Here is a 20,962-nt window from a genome sequence, read left to right as displayed (position 1 = left end):
GACACAAGTCCAAGAATTGCTAATTAATAGACTACATGTGCTCCTGAAGACTCGTGGGAAGCCAGACAGCAAACACAGGCGGGTTAGCTGTACAATAATATACGTCTCACTTTTACATTTCCTTGGTAGAGAGAAATATGAATCTAACATTTAAAAATTAATATGTCTCATCTTTGTATCAAGTTTGAATCCTAATGCATTCTCAGTCTTCCATGCATATATTATAGCAGTATCGCTGATTCTCATGAAAAGGCCCTTTTTTCATCCATGAAACGTTTGTTTTTGATTACCAGCAGAGAAGCTCAGCAAGGGCTGCCCAGTCATGGGTATTGGAGATAAACGTCTTTTAGTGATTGGCACACACATCCCTCATCAAATATTCATGATGGAGACTTGGGAGAATTCAGAGGATGCAGGGATATGGGATATTCTCCCATCAGTCTAGCACTGGGATAGGTAGTCAATTGATCAACAGAGAGCTGCCTCCAGGAGAACTCTGTTATTCAAGACTGGTGAGGCTGGCAGGAAACATGTGCTTCTCTGCTCAGGTAATGTGCTGTTCATCTCACTTTCTGCTGGTTTTTCATTCTCTTGCTTTCAGGAGGGAAGAATTTGTGATTTGCAGGACTGTGGAGATTGCTTTTGAAGTTATAAATCTTTAAAGATTACAGATTTCTTGATTCATTCCTTGATAAAAACCGCTGCGTCAGCCCACTGTAAGGGGTGATATTTTGCTTCCACAATCCACACAAGATGCAATTTACTCATTGTGACAATAACAGTGTTATCAACTGAAGAGCTATTAAAGATTTTATTAAAATGTTGATTTTTTACATCAAACTGCTTTCACTCCAAATGATGTTAGCTGCTTCAAATGTATCTGTATGCTCATTAAAAATGAACAAGTTCCCATCACCTTTAAAGCTGTGTTGATCACAGAGATTTGCCATGATTTATTACTCGCTAGCTAATCCCGCAGTTGCTCAACAGAACATCAGTTAACAATGAGGAAGATGCTGGAACACTGCAGCCTTAATTAAACATGACTAGTACAACCTGGGGGTCATCTTGTAAGTCAAGGTCGCAATAAGCACTTTTTGGATGCTACACAAGCTGAAAAGGAAGAGCTAATATTGCCCATACAGTTGCTGTGGCTAATAGTTTAGCAAACAGTTATCACTTAAAATGACATTCTGCGCCACTTCCTCTGTTTAGCTGTTTGTCATCGGCTAATTATAAATATATCTAATTCTCTAGCTTTGATGCTGCGTTATGGAGTGAGTGTACAAAGTGTAAGTACAGTAGAAAAGAAGAACCCTAAGAGTCTGACTGTGCAAGCACAAGATAAGACCAGTATTAGATGACTTCTGTTAAATGATATATGGCTGATATTTACGGTGGCCCTTAAAGGTCAAACGTATAGCTTAGGAAAACACCAGAACACAAAAGCACACAAAACACAACGGAAGTCACATAAAAAACAAAAGAAATAGAAAAATTGCACCACTGCACAGCAGAAGTGTCCCCAACGACACTGAAGAATCCTCCGCTTCTTTTAAGCGTGTCTCAGTGCAGTCTTTCATATGTTTTGGTTTCATCAGAGTGAGGTGATATTGCTTTACACACAATAGACACTACTGAGTCACACATTGATTAAAGCAGTGACGTCCATCTGCAGCTATTACAAATCACTGTGGGACTCCAGGTGATGCTGCTGTTTTGTGCAAACAGGGCTTATATGTTATGGGCACATTTTATGAGTCACAGCTGCAAGCCCTGTACTTAAATAGGCATAATTTTGTTGGTATATATTTCACAGAAGTTCATGAGCCCCCAATGTCAAGAGATAATTCAGCATCAATGGCCCATTTCCAAACACCTGATAACATCAATTCAGGTTTTACTACTCCAATTTGCACCTTAGGGAGAGAGTGGATGTTCACTCTATGTGACTCTGAGAATTTCAGTTGAGTTCTAGGATTCATTTCCTTAATGGTAACAACAGCTCCTGACTTAAATTGAAGGACAAGGATGTGGCTTTAAATTTACCTGAGTGATTAAATGCAAAAACCCAGTTGTGTGAGCTCACATTCGGCTCTTTGGCTCTCCACTATCTGCTTGACCAAAAGCCTCATTCTCTAAGAGCACTTCATTGTATGCGCTGTCATACTTGGTGAAAGTGGGCCATCTTATTGTGTCTCCAGTCCTTATTTCAACCTCTTTTGTTTTGAAAAGTCTGCCAGTGCCTCATCCTCCACTGCACTAAATGTGTAGGGGAAAGATAGTGCATTCTCATGTTATCTGCTGCTGGCCTATTGCCCCTTCAGCTATTTTCTCATTTCACAGATTTGACCAGGAGGTGACCTTGGTTTTTTAAGTGCTTTTAAGGCAGAGCCAAGTCTCCTTTTTGCTGTCTCCCAAATGGAGACAGAGAGAGGGGAGGAACGGGAGAGGGGGTTTCTTCCTGGTACTTTTTTTTTTAAATGGCCGTTTTCCCTCTATTGTTTTCCATTCTCCGTCTTGCCCTTGGCACAGTCCAGTTTTTTTTGTTTTTAAGAATAGACACGATGACAGGATGCTGTCGGCTAATTCACATGGGTCTGTGTTTTTAATGTAGAAAATGGCCTCAGGGGAGCAGCAGCATATGTTTATGACACATGACGTCAGGCACAGAGGATAGATGTGGAGTTTGAAGATGCCGCACGGTCCATTAGTGGATTGCGGTATAACAAAGAACTAATTGAATATCTTTGCCCTGGAGAGAAATTCACAGTATCCAAATACTAATCATCTTGTGTTACAGATAGAGATACTACGTAATACTTGATATCAAAAATAAAACCAGTATGCAAGCGTCTGCATGTGCTCAGGGAGTGAACATATGTCAAGAGTGTTTTAAGATAAGAGATAAGATAAGATAACCTTTATTAGTCCCACACGTGGGAAATTTGTTTTGTCACAGCAGGAAGTGGACAGTGCAAAAGTTATGACGCAAAAATTAGAATACAATAAGAATAAATACAGTACACAGCTGTACAGAATAGAATAAAATAATATACTATATACAGTAGAATAAAATAGAATAAAAATATACAATAAGATAAAAATAGAATACGAATGCTATATACAACTGAGTTAAAATACAACGATGCCAGAAAAGATTATTGCACTTAGTGTTATTGCACATGTGTGGATGTGTGTGTTTGTTCAGTTAAAGTCTTTGTTGTGGAGTCTGACAGCAGTGGGGAGGAAAGACCTGCGAAATCTCTCCGTCCCACACCGTGGGTGCCGCAGTCTCCCACTGAAGGAGCTGCTCAGTGCTGTCACAGTCTGCTGCATGGGGTGGGAGACGTTGTCCAACAGGGATGACAGCTTAGCCGCCATTCTCCTGTCACTCACCACCTCCACTGGGTCCAGAGGGCATCCTAGAACAGAGCTGGCCCTTCGGATCACCCTGTTCAGTCTCTTCCTGTCCCCAGCAGAGATGCTGCCGCCCCAGCAGACCACGCCATAAAAGATAGCAGAAGCCACCACAGAGTCATAGAAGGTCTTCAGGAGTGGGCCCTCCACCCCAAACGACCTGAGTCTCCGCAGCAGGTACAGCCTGCTCTGCCCTTTCCTGTAGAGGGCGTCTGAGTTATGAGTCCAGTCCAGTCTGTTGTTCAGATGAACACCAAGGTACCTGTAGCTGTCCACAGCCTCAATGTCCATACCCTGGATGTTCAGTGGTTGCAGTGGAGAATGCTTGTGCCTGCGGAAGTCTACCACCAGCTCCTTGGTTTTACTGGCGTTGATCTGGAGGTAGTTCAGCTGGCACCAGTCCACAAAGTCTTGAGTCAGACCTCTGTACTCCTTGTCGTCCCCATCAGTGATGAGGCCGACTATTGCAGAGTCATCAGAGAACTTCTGCAGGAAGCACTGGGTGGAATTGTGGGAGAAGTCTGCAGTGTAGATGGTGAAGAGGAACGGAGCCAGAACCGTTCCCTGTGGGGCCCCCGTACTGCAGACGACCCTGTCCGACACACAGCCCTGAGTCCTCACATACTGTGGTCGGTCGGTGAGGTAGTCCAGGATCCAGGTAGTGAGGTGATGGTCCACTCCAGAGTTCTCCAGCTTGTCCTTCAGAACCGAGGGAAGAATAGTGTTGAAGGCACTGGAGAAATCAAAGAACATGATTCTCACAGTGCTTCCAGCGGTCTCCAGGTGAGCGAGGGAACGATGTAGGAGGTGAATGACGGCATCATCCGCGCCAATGCCAGGCTGGTAGGCAAACTGAAGTGGGTCCAGTGATGAGCTTGTTAGGCGCCGAAGCTGAGCCAGGACCAACCGCTCCAGGGTCTTCATCAGGTGGGATGTCAGAGCCACCGGCCTGTAGCTGTTGAGGTCCTTGGGGCGTGAAGTCTTTGGCACTGGTACAACACAGGAGGTTTTCCAGAGCTGTGGGACTCTTCCCAACCTCAGGCTCAGGTTGAAGAGGTGCTCCATCACCCCACACAGTTGGTCCGCGCAGGACCTGACGACCCTCGAGCTGATGCCATCTGGGCCCGCTGCCTTCTTGCCATTAATCCTCCTCAGTTCCCTCCTAACCTGGGTGGTTGAGAGAGACAGGCTGGAGCCTTGTGTTGAGTGTGTATTGGATGCTGTTGTTGGGGGTGGGGGGGAGTGAGCAGGGTGAATAGAGGAGGTGTGAAGTGTCTGAGGTGTCAGAGGTGGAACAGCAGCAGTGGGGGTGGGTGAGTCTGCAGCCGATGTTGTAGACTGTCTCATGGTTGAATCAAATCTGTTGAAGAAATGATTCAGTTCATTTGCCCACCTCACATCCCTCCCAGGCAGAGAGTTCTGCTGTTTGTGGCCTGAGATGGTTCTGAGGTTTTCTTGTGGAAATAAGCAGACACTATTGTAGTCCTCCATTGCCATGCCTCCCAAGTGCACCTCTGACAGAGTGCTAATCTAGGTCAAAGTGCTAAGTGGTTAGAAGGGCCTAGGAGAGACCAAATTATTTCTCACACTTCACTGTCCTCTTTATGTTCACTGCCTCTGGAACCATAAAAAGCTTTTCAAAATTCCCTCTAACCTTACATCCAGAATATACTTCAAATATACGCTGTTTAACGTAGCTTCAGTAGGAGCCATACATCATATATCTCTGTGTATCACTGTAGAGTGTGAGTGCGTCTATGTCATGAAGCGTGTGTATGTTGCCACCTTATCAGCACATTACGCTCCTTGATTGCACTCAGTTTGTGTTTCGTGATAAATGCAGTCTCCCTTTCACAGTGCTGCTAAAGTTAAGGGTTGGCTGCACAGAGATGGCACAAGTGGATTGAAAGCTATAAAATTATGAGACGCCTCTTCTCCATCCAGTAAAATAAATAATTTAAACAAAATATATATGGACCGATCTGATGAGGCTCTGCACAATCACATTTCAGTTACGGACCATGAATAATCTGCACAGTTGTAGCGCGGCAGAGCGAGTGCCAGAGCTGTTTGTTCCGACTGTTTTGATGCTTGATTGCTCTGAAGCTAGCATCAATGGGATGCGCATGCTTAACATTTCATGAGAATGTATTCGAGTAGCTTGCGCCACCTGTGCCAGTGCTGATGAATTGAAAGCCTTTACTGGCGTCTCCAACATATACTGGAACTAGAACAATGGACTGGCCTCTCATTGTGTGAGCTTACAGAGGCAAGAACACGAGGGTGGGTGTGCGAGGGCTGGTGGGCTCTTGGTGGAGGCTGGAAATATTCTAGTGTCAGAGCACCTGACAGGATGACGAGCTGAGACCATTTGGGGTTTTTAAAGCGTCATGGCTTGTCTTGCACACCAGCTCTTTATGAGGGAACAGCTGGAAGTGCCATTGTCACTGGTCTGCATGTTTCTCCCACGAGGGCCACGGCGTGGTAGCAGTGGCAGTCGGTGGTGGTGGGGGAGGGTGGCACACTTGGACAGTATGTCCACGGGGAATGCATCACATTCAGCACTCACTCTCCCCTCTGCTGCCACCGCAATACTCAACCCCCCCCCCCCCCCCCCATTAGAGTGAGTGAGCTCAGCCTGCTGACAGCAGTGACAGGCCCAGCACAGGGAGACAATGGGGGGAGGGTAGGGCTGCCTCTGTGCTGGGGTGTTACATCTGTTTGGATCCTTGGCATAGCAGCCTGGCAAAGCGAACCGTCTGACTCGGTTTTATGATCAGAAATCTGCTTGGCAGTTTACAGAGGGAATATAGGAGTGTTCTCCCTTTGGAAGAATACCTTTGTGGAGATGACAGGTTGTCAAACGTGATTGGCTGTTGTGATACGCAGGGTTTGTTGGAATTACATTTGCATCTCGATAATTAAGATCATTTCTGTGTTTCCCTAACAGCCGTGGCTCTCTGACAAGGGTCTGTGGACTTTGTAGATGACAGATTCCTTTCTCTGGCATGCTGCGAGAATGCAGTAATTGGTAAACTGTTTGACCAGTTAGATTAATAAAAGACTCATTTCATAATAAACAGATTTATTATTCCACTGCATGCCACAATTTTGTTATCAACAAAAGCCTCTGTTACTCTCGGCTTTTTATCGAGAACGAAAATCCATTGAAAGTGGCTGAAGGCCTGACACAAAGCAACTGCTGAATACCTGCAAATCTCCCGGCTTAATTGATTATTTGTGCAGAGCTGTATATCTGCAAGGTGCAGGATACCCAGGGGAAATAATGTAAAACAGATAACAAGATGAAATGTGGGAGAATTGCTTTCTGCTGCCCATTTTATTAATCTGTTCCCCTTTTCTTATTCACAATAAGTTTCCCATTTAGGTTTTCCCATTACAGAAATGCTTCTTCACTCTTCTAAAAACGTGGCCTAAATTGAATGTTGAAAGTTGATTCAAGCTGGCAAGAAATGTGTTTGTTAAGAGGTTATTTTGATTTTTGAATAGCACGTGGAGGGGCTTGCTGCTGTGTGTACCTGAGATTCCCAGAGGAGAACATTTTATTTTCAAATCTCTTCTTCATTATTCGGCCTTTTCCCAGTTCGCTGCCTGCATTCAGAAAAATAAATTCATTAAGCTGATAGTATACACCAACTATGTTTTGTTTTTTTTAAAGCTATCCATTCAAATTATTCTCAAATTCAGGTTAGCAGGTGTTATGCTTCAACCAAGCTACGTGTCCTCCAAGGTGCAGTGGTATCGCCACAATGGAAGTGACTTTGATAAAACAACCTCCGGAAGATGGGATGTGAAATTACTGTGGAGCTCAACTCATGTTTGTGTCACTGCCGCTCTGCACCGTCCTATACCTTGTTTCATTTACTCCGGCCGAGCTCTTCGTTTTCCTTTCACAGCACTTGACAAAAAGAAAGTGGTATCGTTGGCATGCAGGACTGCTGCCACTCTGCACCAATCAAGCCACTGCAAATGGAGGAAGACATGAAAGCCTTTTGTTTTTGTTGTTTTTTCTCTAGTTTTTTTCTTTCTGTTTTTTTTTGCCATCATATCGAAAGCTTGGCATTAGAGCTGCACATCAGGCTGGACCACACAATTGCCTTCTTCGCGCGGGGCAGCTGCTTGGTTTCCATTTGCAGTTGGCCTCTGTCAGATTTCACCATTAGAGGATGTGGAGGATGGGGGACAATTTCTGAATAAGTCATGTCGTATGCACTGCCACAGAAACGTGGAGGACGTTGAGGATGAATGCAGAGATTGCTTGTCAAGGTAGTTTAAGTCTAGATACATGAAAAAAGGGATATCGCTTACGAAACATGTAAAAGCTCGCTTTAAAATTCTCGCCCTTCATGATATTGTTTCAACTAATAGAAGTGTTGCATAATGAATCTGTTATTTGTTATGTGTTTTTTTTTTGTCTCTTTATTGTGGTAAATTTTACAACTTTTACTTAGACTGTGGATTATTATTATTATTATTATTACTAATATTAACTCATTCACTGCCAGCCATTGGCAGTGAATGAGTTAAACCCATTGACTCATTCACTGCCATTGACGGCGTCAATGGCAGTGAATGAGTTAATATTATTATCCTCATTGAATAAATAAACCAGTTCCAGCCTATAAGCCTTTAATATTACTCTCCATTAACTTCAGTGTATCGATGCTCCCATTCAGTCAAGATTCACTATATGCTCTCGATTGTTGAACATAAATTTTTCATCTTCATTTTGTGACCGGTTCACATTAGAGGTCTTCTCATAATTTTCCAAGCCCCTTTGTTTACCATTTTTTCTTCCTCTGGTGATCATCTTTCTGCACAACAACATAAGCTTCATAAGCTCGCTGTGACGTCAAAGATTGATGGGCGAAAGATTTCCAGCTGAGAGCCATTTCCAACCCCTAAGGCTCTGGTGTGATACAACCAGGTGATAGTTTCCTTGGAGGATTTTTGAAGGGGCATATTTTCTATCTTATCTCATCCAGGAGCAACCGAAGCATCGATCTTAAAGGATTTTTGCAGACTGCTTGTTATAGAATACAAAGCAAAGTATGCTGAACAAAAATTACAAGGCTTGAGAAGTTTTGATCACGCTGAGCATTTAGTGGCCTAATGCCTAAATCAAATTTGGGAGGTCTTTACGGCCAGAGTGCTTGGCTTTTGTGACAGTTTTGTTGCCACCGAGCCCTTTATGCCTGTGTAACAGGATTTAACTTCTTATTGAGAGCACGGTTTTCAAAAGGCGTTTGGGACAGGCAGTTGATGCGACTTCAGTGCACAACGCACTGCTAGGCAAAAGCAAGCAGAGGGGCGGTATTGTGGTTTATTTGGTCCAGTTCACACACAGCGCATAATGGATATTTAACAGCCCCAGCTTGCTGGAAGTATACTGTGTCCCAAAATGGTGCTGAGGACATCCGAGGGGCTGTGTGACTGCCAGGATGACACACCCATTAAAATACACTTAGTGCATTTCACTGCTGCAGCTCCACTCTGGATTCATGCCACAAGAATAAACACAACAAGCCGCACATCCCACCCACTTGTTATTGGAAGCTATCGGTGAATTCATACAGCATGCCAGCGTATACCTGGTCTATGTTCTAGCGAATTCTCAGAGTAAGGAGGTGACACTGTTTTAGATGTTCTGCTGTGTAAAATAAAATAAAATAAAATAAAGAAGTGAAATCTAGGGTAGCAGAAGTGAGCATGTTTCCCAGCTGTGCCTGTGGCAGGAGGAGGATCTCATCCTCTTCCTGCTCTGAGACCATACTGAATTATTGAAATAAGAGGCGCCTTTCTTTGTCTTGTAACTTGATGACAGACACTCAAGTCTCCATCCAGAGGCATAAACTCCTCCCCAACATTGGAATAGAAAGTTGTCTAATTGTAGCATTCACACGGGATTGTCCAAAGAATTTAATTTGATTTAATTGTATGCAAAACGTCCCAACACAGCTTATGTTTGTGCAGATATCGAAAGATCTGCTGCTGATATCTCACTAAGGAGGTTCTAAGAAGCAAAGAGAGTTACCTGAGCTGTGCCGTCAGGAGGACTCTTGTACTTGTAGCCATCAGCTGAGATTTCTCCAGAGTCGGCCTAATGATTCTTCTCATCATCGTGCTCCACTCAGCTTCCTCACACAATATGCAAGCTGTTTTGCATCAACCATAGTTCTGCACGGTTATACAAGATGCATTTCAGACAGCTAGCATATTCCTTTCAGATATTATCTGTACTGCAGTAGCTCATGAAGCGTTCATGAAGATTGCAATTCCTCTTTTTGCAGATAAAATATTAACTCAGGTGTTCAGACTGCATATATTAGAGAAATATCTAGCAAAATGTTTCTTATGTGATAAAAGATATCGCCCCCTACAACTCAGACTGAACTGATTACAGTTCATTCAATAATATCTCAAGATGTGGTCTTACTAGAAGGATGTTGTGCTGCTGCAGCTCAAACAGCACAGTTTATTAATCTGTAATGACGTCATAACCAAGCAGTTCACAACAAATGCAGATGTGTTCATCCACATCAGTGTTTTATATATAAAAAATAAGGACATTTGTGTTTGATGAGTTATTTCTTTGTTATAACAATGCTTTTTTGGCATCTTATACCATTTTCCTATACTATTCTATTCCTATACTATTTCCTATACTATCCCACATTTGTGAGGAGAATGTATTTGTGGGTTGAGCAGCAGACTTGAGTATGTGGGTTGCGCCCATTAAAACCTTGCCAAATCTTCTCTGTCAATGCCAGCCAACCTATTCTGTGACCAGAACAACCACATTGGCTGACTTGCGATAAATGCTGGTTGAAAAATGGGATGCCATCCTACAGCAATGTGTGACCGAGCTGGTGAGCAGCATGAGGAGGAGGTGCCAGGCTGTTTTGACTGTGTATGGTTCTTCCACATGCTTCTGAGGTCCCTGTTATTTAAGTTAGTAAAACCTCAATCATCCGGTCCAATAAATAACACCAAACAAGAGGCAATAGTAGAATAAGCAGGTTGGCACTGACAGATAAGGTTTGGAAAGTTTTACATACTCAATACATATATATATATATATATATATATATATATATATATATATATATATATATATATATATATATATATATATATAGGGTGCAAGATGCTAGCAGGCAAGGCATACATGGAACGCCATAACCAAGTGGCCGGCATAGTGTACAGGAACATCTGTGCCGAGTATAACCTGGAAGTCCCGAGGTCAAAATGGGAGATGCCCCCAAGGGTGGTGGAGAATGACCGAGCTAAGATCCTGTGGGACTTCCAGATACAGACGGACAAAATGGTGGTGGCTAACCAACCGGACATAGTGGTGGTAGACAAACAGAAGAAGACGGCCGTAGTGATCGATGTAGCGGTTCCGAATGACAGCAATATCAGGAAGAAGGAACACGAGAAGCTGGAGAAATACCAAGGGCTCAGAGAAGAGCTCGAGAGGATGTGGAGGGTGAAGGTAACGGTGGTCCCCGTGGTAATCGGAGCACTAGGTGCGGTGACTCCCAAGCTAGGCGAGTGGCTCCAGCAGATCCCGGGAACAACATCGGAGATCTCTGTCCAGAAGAGCGCAGTCCTGGGAACAGCTAAGATACTGCGCAGGACCCTCAAGCTCCCAGGCCTCTGGTAGAGGACCCGAGCTTGAAGGATAAACCGCCCGCAGGGGCGTGCTGGGTGTTTTTTGTTTATATATATATATATACACACATATACACACACACACACACACACACACACATATATATATATATGTGTGTGTGTGTGCGTGTGTGTGTGTGTGTGTGTGTGTGTGTGTGTGTGTGTGTGTGTGTGTGTGTGTGTGTGTGTGTATATATACACACACAGTTATGGCTGAACCACAGTGAGGTGAAAATTGCAGAGAACAGGCCGGACAGATATGTTAAATTTAGTTTTCAAGTGTGCAAAAAGAGGTATTGACTAGTCAAAACCCCAGTGAAGCTGACTCTTGGTGTGGGTGATTGATTTGTACGTGGTCATTGAACTGAGCTTAGAGGTAGTTTGTATTCTATTAGACATCTCATGGGCTTTGCAACAAGGGAACAAAAGGGAATGCTGATGCCTAATTGCTGGCAAACAAAAGGACAGACACCACTTGCATCATGTCTGTGGACTGTTACTTCTGCTGCCGCTGTTTATAGGCTTTTTCTCCCTCAGTAGGTTTCACTTGTACATGTGCTTTGAGAGCTTTCTGTTCCCGTTGTGACTGAAGCTAGTGTGTATGGCTCTGTTCTAGCTGAAAGCTGTGTTTGATGTAGCTTTTATTTGTTGAATTGTCCATGTACCAACATTACACAAACTGTGTTCTGTATTTCTTGTACTATTAACGTCGGCAATAGAGAAATGCCACAGTTCATACAACAAAACTGATTTGTTGAACGGAGAAACTGTGTGCGGAACAAACAACACATAAGTATAACTTAAGCTTCTTAAAAGTCATATTTAGATATATATTACATTTGATTGCACAGGTCTATAAATGGTGCTATATTGTGCTTCTCCTCTTCCTTCATAATCCCACTGTTGTCCTTGCACTGTTAGTAATAGTAGTTAAAATAGTAGTTAAAAGCAGACATTGAGAATGGCTTACAGGATTCAATAAAGATTGTGAATGTGAGTGCTTGCTTGGCAACCAAGGTCACCATTTCCTAGTTCATCATAGTACTAAAATAAAACCTAAAATGTCTTTATATAAAATTATAAGTTTTTGACCCGAAGCCTGAGATTTCGTAGATAACTAGCAGTTATAATAAGTAATTGTAACAAGACAGACTGATAGATAGATGTATCTATAGCTTTTAAAGGATGAAGAAACTGTTTTGTGCATCACCATTAAAAATTATTCAGTTCCTGACGCGTCACTCTGGGAACCCATTGGCTAATCTGTTAACTCAGCAGATTTTGGGGGCTTTTGGGCCAGTGTATCCAATCCAGATTTGTTTTTTAAGTTCACTAGTTAATGTTTAGGAATGTATGATGCTATACGCATGTGCTGCTTTAAGGGTGGCTGTAGCTCAGGAGACAGAGCAGGTCATCCACTAATTGGAAGGTTGGTGGTTTGATCCCTGGCTGCTCCACTCTGCACGCAATTTGAACCCCAAGTTGCTCTCTGATGTGTGATTGTTAGATAGAAAGCACTTAGGTGTAGAAAAAATTGCTTTAGGTGAATTTGGGAAGGTTGTATAAAGTGCTTTGAGTGCTATAGACGAACCAATCCATTTACTGCATGCAACCAAAGCTGCCTTAAATCTGATTGGTTAATTGAACAAAACCAACAATAATGTCCTTTGGATAAAAACCAGTTGTAGTACCAGTAACGGAGAACAGAAAATGCAGTGACAGTTCTAAAATGTTTTGACTTTTTGCCTTTTTTACAGATTCAGTACTTTTGAATTTTGCACTGACTTTACCTACGATGGGAAGCAAAAACACGTCATTGTAGTTAATAGATTATTGAAAGTACTTATTTTTTTGCAGCTTTAGAAAATACCTATGTACTGACTAGCTATGAAAAACCTTTCACCCATTTTGCTCTCTCTTCTTTTGCCCTCTGTGTCTTTTAATTTCTTACTTTTATCGACCAGAAATCGGAAATAAAGAGACATGATTGAAAATTGAATTTTCCTCTCCTCTTGAGTGATGGTGGCCTGTAATCTACAAACATTATTCCACTATGAAGGAGTTTGCTAGCTGATGAGAGCAGGCAGAAGCATTGTTTTCTTTGACCAAGAAAGCACTGAAATGTGTGCTGTCAGAAATGGCATGAGCCTTCATCACTGAAGACCTAAAAATAGATTAAAGGGGAACGGGAACAGAACAAATTTACTGCTCAGTGTATATTAATGTATTTGTGTACAATAAAAAAAACATTACCCATTACACTTGTGGGGGATAATAATACATGAAAGATGGTCTTATGTTGCTAAAATCTCACAACAGTCTGCTAAAGGCAAATTATCTGCAGAATCGTGGCTGATGAAATTCAAAGCATACACTTCTGTCTTGTGTGTGTTAAGGTTCAAAATTGAGGAAGGAGAGTACAAACAAGCAGGTCCAGAAGATCTTGGTCAAACAATGATTTTAATGACTACACACGTGTGGGAAGAACACTCTGTACGCAGACAGCAAGTGATCTCCGACTTAATCAAAGCATGAACAGATATTTTATACCATCAGGGCTTGATTTACTGACGCCCCTTCATGCGTCACAGACAGGATATATACACATACGTCAATATCAAAACAACCATGACTTTTAACACAGAACATCATCTTCTATTTTCATGGCCGATTCCTCCGGTCAACCTTTCAGTTCCTCTTTCTTGCCGAGAAGACAAGGACGGTTCCTCTTTTACCGAGACACTTTCACCGTTACAATCCAGACATGACTAATCTCTCTCTCCTCTAAATAAATCTAACTCATGTGTGTGTGTCACGACCTCACATGCTCTCTGTGTCACCTCTTCACCTACTAACTGTCTGTGTCTCGTCCTCAAATGCTCTTTCTCAATTCACCTGTTGCACTTCTGACCTTTCACTAGACCAGAGGCTCACTGAGACTATGTGTATGTCTTCTACTAAATAAATGTTTTAACCAAGAACCTCTACTAAAACCTTAATATAAAATGACCTGATATAAGTGTTTTGTAAGCATGTACGCAGTTTTAACCTTCTATAGCTCCAAGTCACTTGCACAATAGATTGTCCGGACATCGCGCCGAACAAAGCTTCCAACCCCCAATTAATTGACCGAGCTCCAACTCTTTAATAAGCACAGATATGCATTGTGTATAAAATAGTCATAACTGCACCTGAAATACAAGGTCAACATCATCATAAACATCTTAAGGCCATCTTAAAGCTATTTGTTACATTGTTAAAGCCTCGTCTTAGCCTGCTGCTCAAAATAACTTTCACTTCTGCAAACTCTCTGCAAGCCTGTTTCCTGTCAGCCTGTGACTTTTAGCCTTTCTGAAAGACACACACTGTTCAACCCCTGAATGCAATATCCATGCTGCAGATTATATTTATTATTTAACAATAGCAGTAAAATAATTTCCCTGCTCCACACTCCCTCTCTCGACCTCTGGAACACCAGAGGTTGCAATACATTGCGTCCTGGCTCAGCAAATCAGACAACCTCATGTCATCTAATTGGTCCAGTAATAAACACCAGCTCCCCTTCGAGAACACTCCATGTGTAAGCTTAGGTTTTCTCGGTCCCTCTCTTGTGGTCTCGGACCTCCCTGTGGTCGTCGAGATCTTCTGCAAAGGAAGCAAAACACCTTTTCCTGCACCTCCCTAACTTATCCTATCTGGGACTCTTTAATCAAAAGCATGATCCTAATTATCTTCTTAACTTATTGACTTATATTTATATATATTCTTCAACGTTACTCATCACTTTAAAACTCTTTAAGCCCTGCTTTCACGTCCGGTTGCTCGCTCTATTTTCCTTATCTGATCATCAACATCCTTTACACAAACTGTCCACCTTTTTAACAAAAAATCATTAGAACCAGCCTATTCTACTAAAAGCTCCAAAAGAAAAACAACCACTTTAATCAATTAAGTTTAAGCATATAAGCAATTACTCCTGTATACATTTCATCATAGCTAAATGCTGCCTAAAAACAACTCCTATGTGTTAACTTCATTTTAACCTCACATTTCCTATGTTATAACCCGTTTTTGGTATAGCCTTTTTATTTCATTTGCTCCTTTTAATTTAACAATACCTTCTAATTCTAGTTTATCAGACTTAACCAAAATATATGCTTTCCTTCCTCTTTGGTCCTTCTTTAAGTTCAGTTAAAAGCTAAATGAATTTGAGGCCTTTTGCCTGGAATCAATACTGTCATGTGTGTTTCTGTGTAATATCTGTCTGTGTAAGCCTACATTATAACCACTTCTTCTAAAGATCAAAAAAGAAATCAAACCTGTTCTCCTCCTTCAACCCTCACTAATTTTCCCCTAAGATTTATTCACAGCTTTGAAAAACCGGCATTGTATCTTCTAAACAGGATTCAGTTCTTTAATCCTTTAACCTTAACATAAAATGACAGTTTCAGTTTTACCATATCCAAATGATCAAAAACCCAAAAGGTCCTAAAATGATCCTAAATTATTAAACAATTAAATTATTAAACCCTAAACCCCCCTTTATCTTGATACATTTCATGTGTCAAGATACTATACAAAACTTAAAAATGCTCAGTTTCCCCACTCATGATCCAATCTATGTCATAAAAATAAACTTAAAACAGAACAGTTATCAGTCATGTGTTTCTTCAATTAATGGTAACTGAGTTATATCAAAAAATGTTTCCCCTTTAGCATTTGGCATTCTCCCAACAATATACTATAATACCATAATCTAACCCCAGTCAACAAAACAGAAATCTTCTCTGGTGAAAGCCAATTGTTTGTCCACATTTATTCATCCACACCTTCATCCAGTCACACACATTCACATTCATTCACACCATATATTTGCTAATAGTGGAGCGTCCCGCGCAACTTCTCCACCCTCAGCAAAATGAGCTCATTCATTTTTTCCATAGGAAAATATTTCTTTATGCTTTTTGGACTGGATTGACTCGCATAAAATCCTTTTTACAGGGACTTACGACCTGAATAGTCCCCACAGGTAGCTTTCTCCTCAGCCAATTGTAATCTGGAAAGCCCCCTTATATTTGCTCTTCCCGAGAATTTTCAGCGCCGTTATTCACTGTTGCAGGCCTGCTTAAAACAGAAATGAAAAAATAGAGCTGATTATTAGCTCACAAAACACAAAACAAAATCACCTGACAGGTTTTCTTTAAGTGCACTGTTACAAACTAATGGGCCCAATCCTAGACATGTCCATGTTTCCTAAAACTCCCTCTATTAAAAACAAAAACAACAACAACCCGAACCTAACTGACAGAATCAACCCATCACCACAACAACCTCAACAACCTTAAACACACAAAAGTTTTGCCACCACATAATTTCACCTCCTCAATACACCGAAAGTCTCATTAAAACCACACAATTTGCACACAAAAATCACCCCCTTATGCTCTTTAACATACTTACATTCAGCATAAGACTCCCTTACGACAACATATAATCACTAAACTATAAATTTCCTACCCCAATCTGTACTTCTCTTCTCTGCTATGCTTCCTCTTCTGAAAGTCACTTCCTCAGTCACACACACACACACACAGGAAGTTCCTCCGTCACCACTCACTCCAGCTAATTTGCATACTGAGTCATCTCACAATGAGTTGCTGTAACAACAGAAACATATGTTTAAACATTACCAACTCATTAAATCATTTTATTTCTTTCTACAGTGATCACTAGTGTTGATCACTCAGTACGAGAGCACTCCTAAGTCACTCTTTTAAAACTACTTTAATCACCGTTTCTTTTTTCCATAACTCCCTTTGTCATATAGCTTCTTTTGAGTTATTCCTCAGCTTCAAACTCAAATGTATTTTATGTTTGTGTATGTCAATTTGCATATGTTGCTTTTCCAGTGTGTCAGACTCCTTCATAATTTTGCCTTTAAACAGTCAATTTACTCCTTCCCAAATTTACTAACCCAAATTTTGATTTCCCACCTTAAATAGCAGCATTCCTTGTCCTCAGCCAGAAGTTAGGGCTCCACTTGCCACTTACCCCCTTCGCCTTAGCCCAGCGGCTTTACCCTTGAGGTCCCGTCTTCTTCACTTCATCTCACCAGTGAGTCTGAGGTCACAGGAGGCCGAGTAATCGTGACTGTGCCTGCCTTAGGTTGTCCCAGGGTTTCGAGGTGGGATCTTACCCGTCATGGGCTATCCAGCCTTCCATACTCGCCTGATACGGGGGCCAAGTGGGCAGGGGAGGGAACACACTGGCTCTGGAAATTAAAGGAGTGTGAGCTGCTTCCTTCATTGCATCTTAAATTAAACTATCTCACTTCTGATTCCTTCCTAGAATAATTTCACATATGGCACTTTGTGTATGTGTGTTTTCTATTCATTAATGTAATTGTCAGTTATTTTCTCTCTTCATTTTACCTTCTTTTGTTTGTTTGTGACGTTCTACTTTAGTTCTACTAAACCTTGATGTAAAAACAATACTCCCTTATTTCACGCACACACTCTGCATTTTGCCTACGCACACACTTCTCTCTCAGACTTCCTCTGTTCACACACCGCCTTGCACTCACTCTACTATCAACTTTCATAGTGTTATTATTATTTAGTATTTTGTACACCTCACACCCAATCCCTCAAAGCCTACTACTCACAGCATTCACACACTTAGACTCACTCAAAATATGCTTTCCTAAAAGTATTTTAGACATGCTTGTCATAATCAGAAAGAGCAAGTAAAAAACAAAAAACAATTGAAACCCCTATTAATTCTCACAGCACACACAAGAAATTGAAAAAATAAAACACACCAGCAACTATTGCTTGAGAGAAGGTACTGAAAGTAACATGTTAATCTTAAATATACACAGTGCACTCTATATTTATCTATCTACATTCAAACTCAGTCAATTACTATACATCCACTACGGCAACTCAAAACTTTATTTATAACCCTCTAATGAACATAAATGGCATTTGAAACACACACTCAACAATGTTTGCAGCAGTATTTGTGAAACCAACTGTGGTTTAAACAGTTCACTACTTACTCATTTGCATTTTCACTCACACACACACCGTCTAAAAATAGCTCCAGCATTGCCTCAGACTCCTTTCACACAGAGATCTCTTATTTTATATTACAAAGACATCTTATATTTACAACCACTGTCGGATCTGTCAGCTTTAGCGCCTACACAATTTCGACAAATTTAAAATAACCGCCCAGCGGATAAACTCCCTGAGTTTTTTGCGACCAATTAACCAGTATCAGACTTTAACTGTTTCTGGCCTCATCTCTAAAATCCCTAACTCAATTTAAAAGCGTCAACCAACCCAAACTTTGCCTGAAGCTCTATTTTTGGCATTACACAGCCAAGGCTTACCCCGAAGTTTTAAGTTAAAGTTACACGCCCGAAGTCCAACTTCTTCTGACCAAAAAAGCGCAGGTACCGTTCCAAACGGTAAGGAGACTCTAACTCCTAGCTTAATTCCAGGATGCCCTGTACCCCACAGTTAAGCCACACTGAACTATCCCTCTTCGCCGAGAGGTCAATGTCGCGCGTCCACGACAAGGAGGGAGCGTAACCTCCGGGCTCTGCGCTTCCTAGAACCCCCACGGTTCCGTTCTAAAATAATTTATAATACTTTGAAACAACAATCAACACCCAAAACAAGTGTATAACTGAGGCAGGTGCAACCTAGTGGTCAATGGAGACTCCAACTCACAAAATGACCGCTCAGGTCCACTCTTATGACCAAATTTGGACTCTAACCAACAAAATGACCAATTCCCTACCAAACTACTTGAGACTCTAACTCAATTTCTTTGGGACTTCAACCCAGTATTTAAACTTTTCCTGGCAGACTCTAACTGCTTTAGCAGACTTTAACTGCTTTCATTTCTTCTTAGCAGAACTCTAACTGCTTCAACTCATGAAATTTTCATCAAAATCAAAACAGACATTTACCGGCAACTTTTACTGAATAGACATTTAATTTTATCATCCAATTCAGCACACTTCGGATAAACTCAACAGGTCTGTGCCTACCTCTTTTTAAAGGCGCCTGTCCCCTCAGTTTGGTTGCCGGGTCACGCCTGCCTGTCTGACCACAACGGACCACCGAATACATCACCGTCTACACCTTCAATTCTCTCCCTCCTCAACCACCGGACGAGCCCCCAAATGTTAAGGTTCAAAATTGAGGAAGGAGAGTACAAACAAGCAGGTCCAGAAGATCTTGGTCAAACAATGATTTTAATGACTACACACGTGTGGGAAGAACACTCTGTACGCAGACAGCAAGTGATCTCCGACTTAATCAAAGCATGAACAGATATTTTATACCATCAGGGCTTGATTTACTGACGCCCCTTCATGCGTCACAGACAGGATATATACACATACGTCAATATCAAAACAACCATGACTTTTAACACAGAACATCATCTTCTATTTTCATGGCCGATTCCTCCGGTCAACCTTTCAGTTCCTCTTTCTTGCCGAGAAGACAAGGACGGTTCCTCTTTTACCGAGACACTTTCACCGTTACAATCCAGACATGACTAATCTCTCTCTCCTCTAAATAAATCTAACTCATGTGTGTGTGTCACGACCTCACATGCTCTCTGTGTCACCTCTTCACCTACTAACTGTCTGTGTCTCGTCCTCAAATGCTCTTTCTCAATTCACCTGTTGCACTTCTGACCTTTCACTAGACCAGAGGCTCACTGAGACTATGTGTATGTCTTCTACTAAATAAATGTTTTAACCAAGAACCTCTACTAAAACCTTAATATAAAATGACCTGATATAAGTGTTTTGTAAGCATGTACGCAGTTTTAACCTTCTATAGCTCCAAGTCACTTGCACAATAGATTGTCCGGACATCGCGCCGAACAAAGCTTCCAACCCCCAATTAATTGACCGAGCTCCAACTCTTTAATAAGCACAGATATGCATTGTGTATAAAATAGTCATAACTGCACCTGAAATACAAGGTCAACATCATCATAAACATCTTAAGGCCATCTTAAAGCTATCTGTTACATTGTTAAAGCCTCGTCTTAGCCTGCTGCTCAAAATAACTTTCACTTCTGCAAACTCTCTGCAAGCCTGTTTCCTGTCAGCCTGTGACTTTTAGCCTTTCTGAAAGACACACACTGTTCAACCCCTGAATGCAATATCCATGCTGCAGATTATATTTATTATTTAACAATAGCAGTAAAATAATTTCCCTGCTCCACATGTGATGTGTTTTTGCTCATGTTTATTTCGTGCAGATCTCAGCAATACTGTGTAGAGCATGAGGCTGATGTGGAAATCCCTGGACAAGATGAGATGTCTGAGGAAACGCTCCACTATTCCCTTCCTCGGCTTCCTCATCACCTTCCTCCTCTTCCTGAACCTTTACATTGAAGATGGCTACGTGCTGGTTAGTCAATTGTTCTACGTATGCGCATTTGCAGAAGTGTTTTTACAGAGCATTAGACACTTTATGTTTGTATTTCTTCTGGATGTCTTCTTGAGGCACACTTGACCACATTTCCAGACGTGCTTCCTGTTTGATGTGCAGTTGCTCTTTTGTAAGAGAGACATATTTAAATGTTAATGAGGTGGACACATTGAGATCATCTTTATGATTTATCATTTATTCATGATGCCAGCAACTCTTGTTGATCTCAGTATATTATCAGTGTTTGTTCTTTAAAATATTAAGGTGGTTTGGCGGCTTTTTCTCCTCACTGCCTGCAGGGGTTTAAACAAACCTTCTGAAATGGAGGTTTAGTTGTGTCATGTCAATAGATTTGATATCAATATAAAGAAAGAAATGTG

At 41.5% G+C, this 20,962-nt stretch overlaps 1 protein-coding gene across 3 annotated transcripts in view; it reads left to right on the top strand.

The window, feature by feature from the left end:
• Positions 1 to 20,962, top strand: part of mgat4c (mgat4 family member C) — a 147,908-nt gene that overhangs the window by 120,636 nt on the left and 6,310 nt on the right. For all 3 annotated transcript variants that reach the window (XM_014409093.3, XM_014409092.3, XM_076886127.1), the window contains one exon: positions 20,410 to 20,561. In XM_014409093.3, the coding sequence (XP_014264579.1) occupies positions 20,433 to 20,561 (129 nt within the window). In that variant the 5' untranslated portion in view covers positions 20,410 to 20,432. The remainder of the gene's footprint in view (positions 1 to 20,409; positions 20,562 to 20,962) is intronic.

The sequence above is a fragment of the Maylandia zebra genome, linkage group LG7 (assembly GCF_041146795.1).
Source record: "Maylandia zebra isolate NMK-2024a linkage group LG7, Mzebra_GT3a, whole genome shotgun sequence".
Lineage (NCBI taxonomy): Eukaryota > Metazoa > Chordata > Actinopteri > Cichliformes > Cichlidae > Maylandia > Maylandia zebra.
The sequence above is the reverse complement of the archived record's forward strand: the minus strand, read 5'-3'. Positions and strand labels throughout refer to the sequence as shown.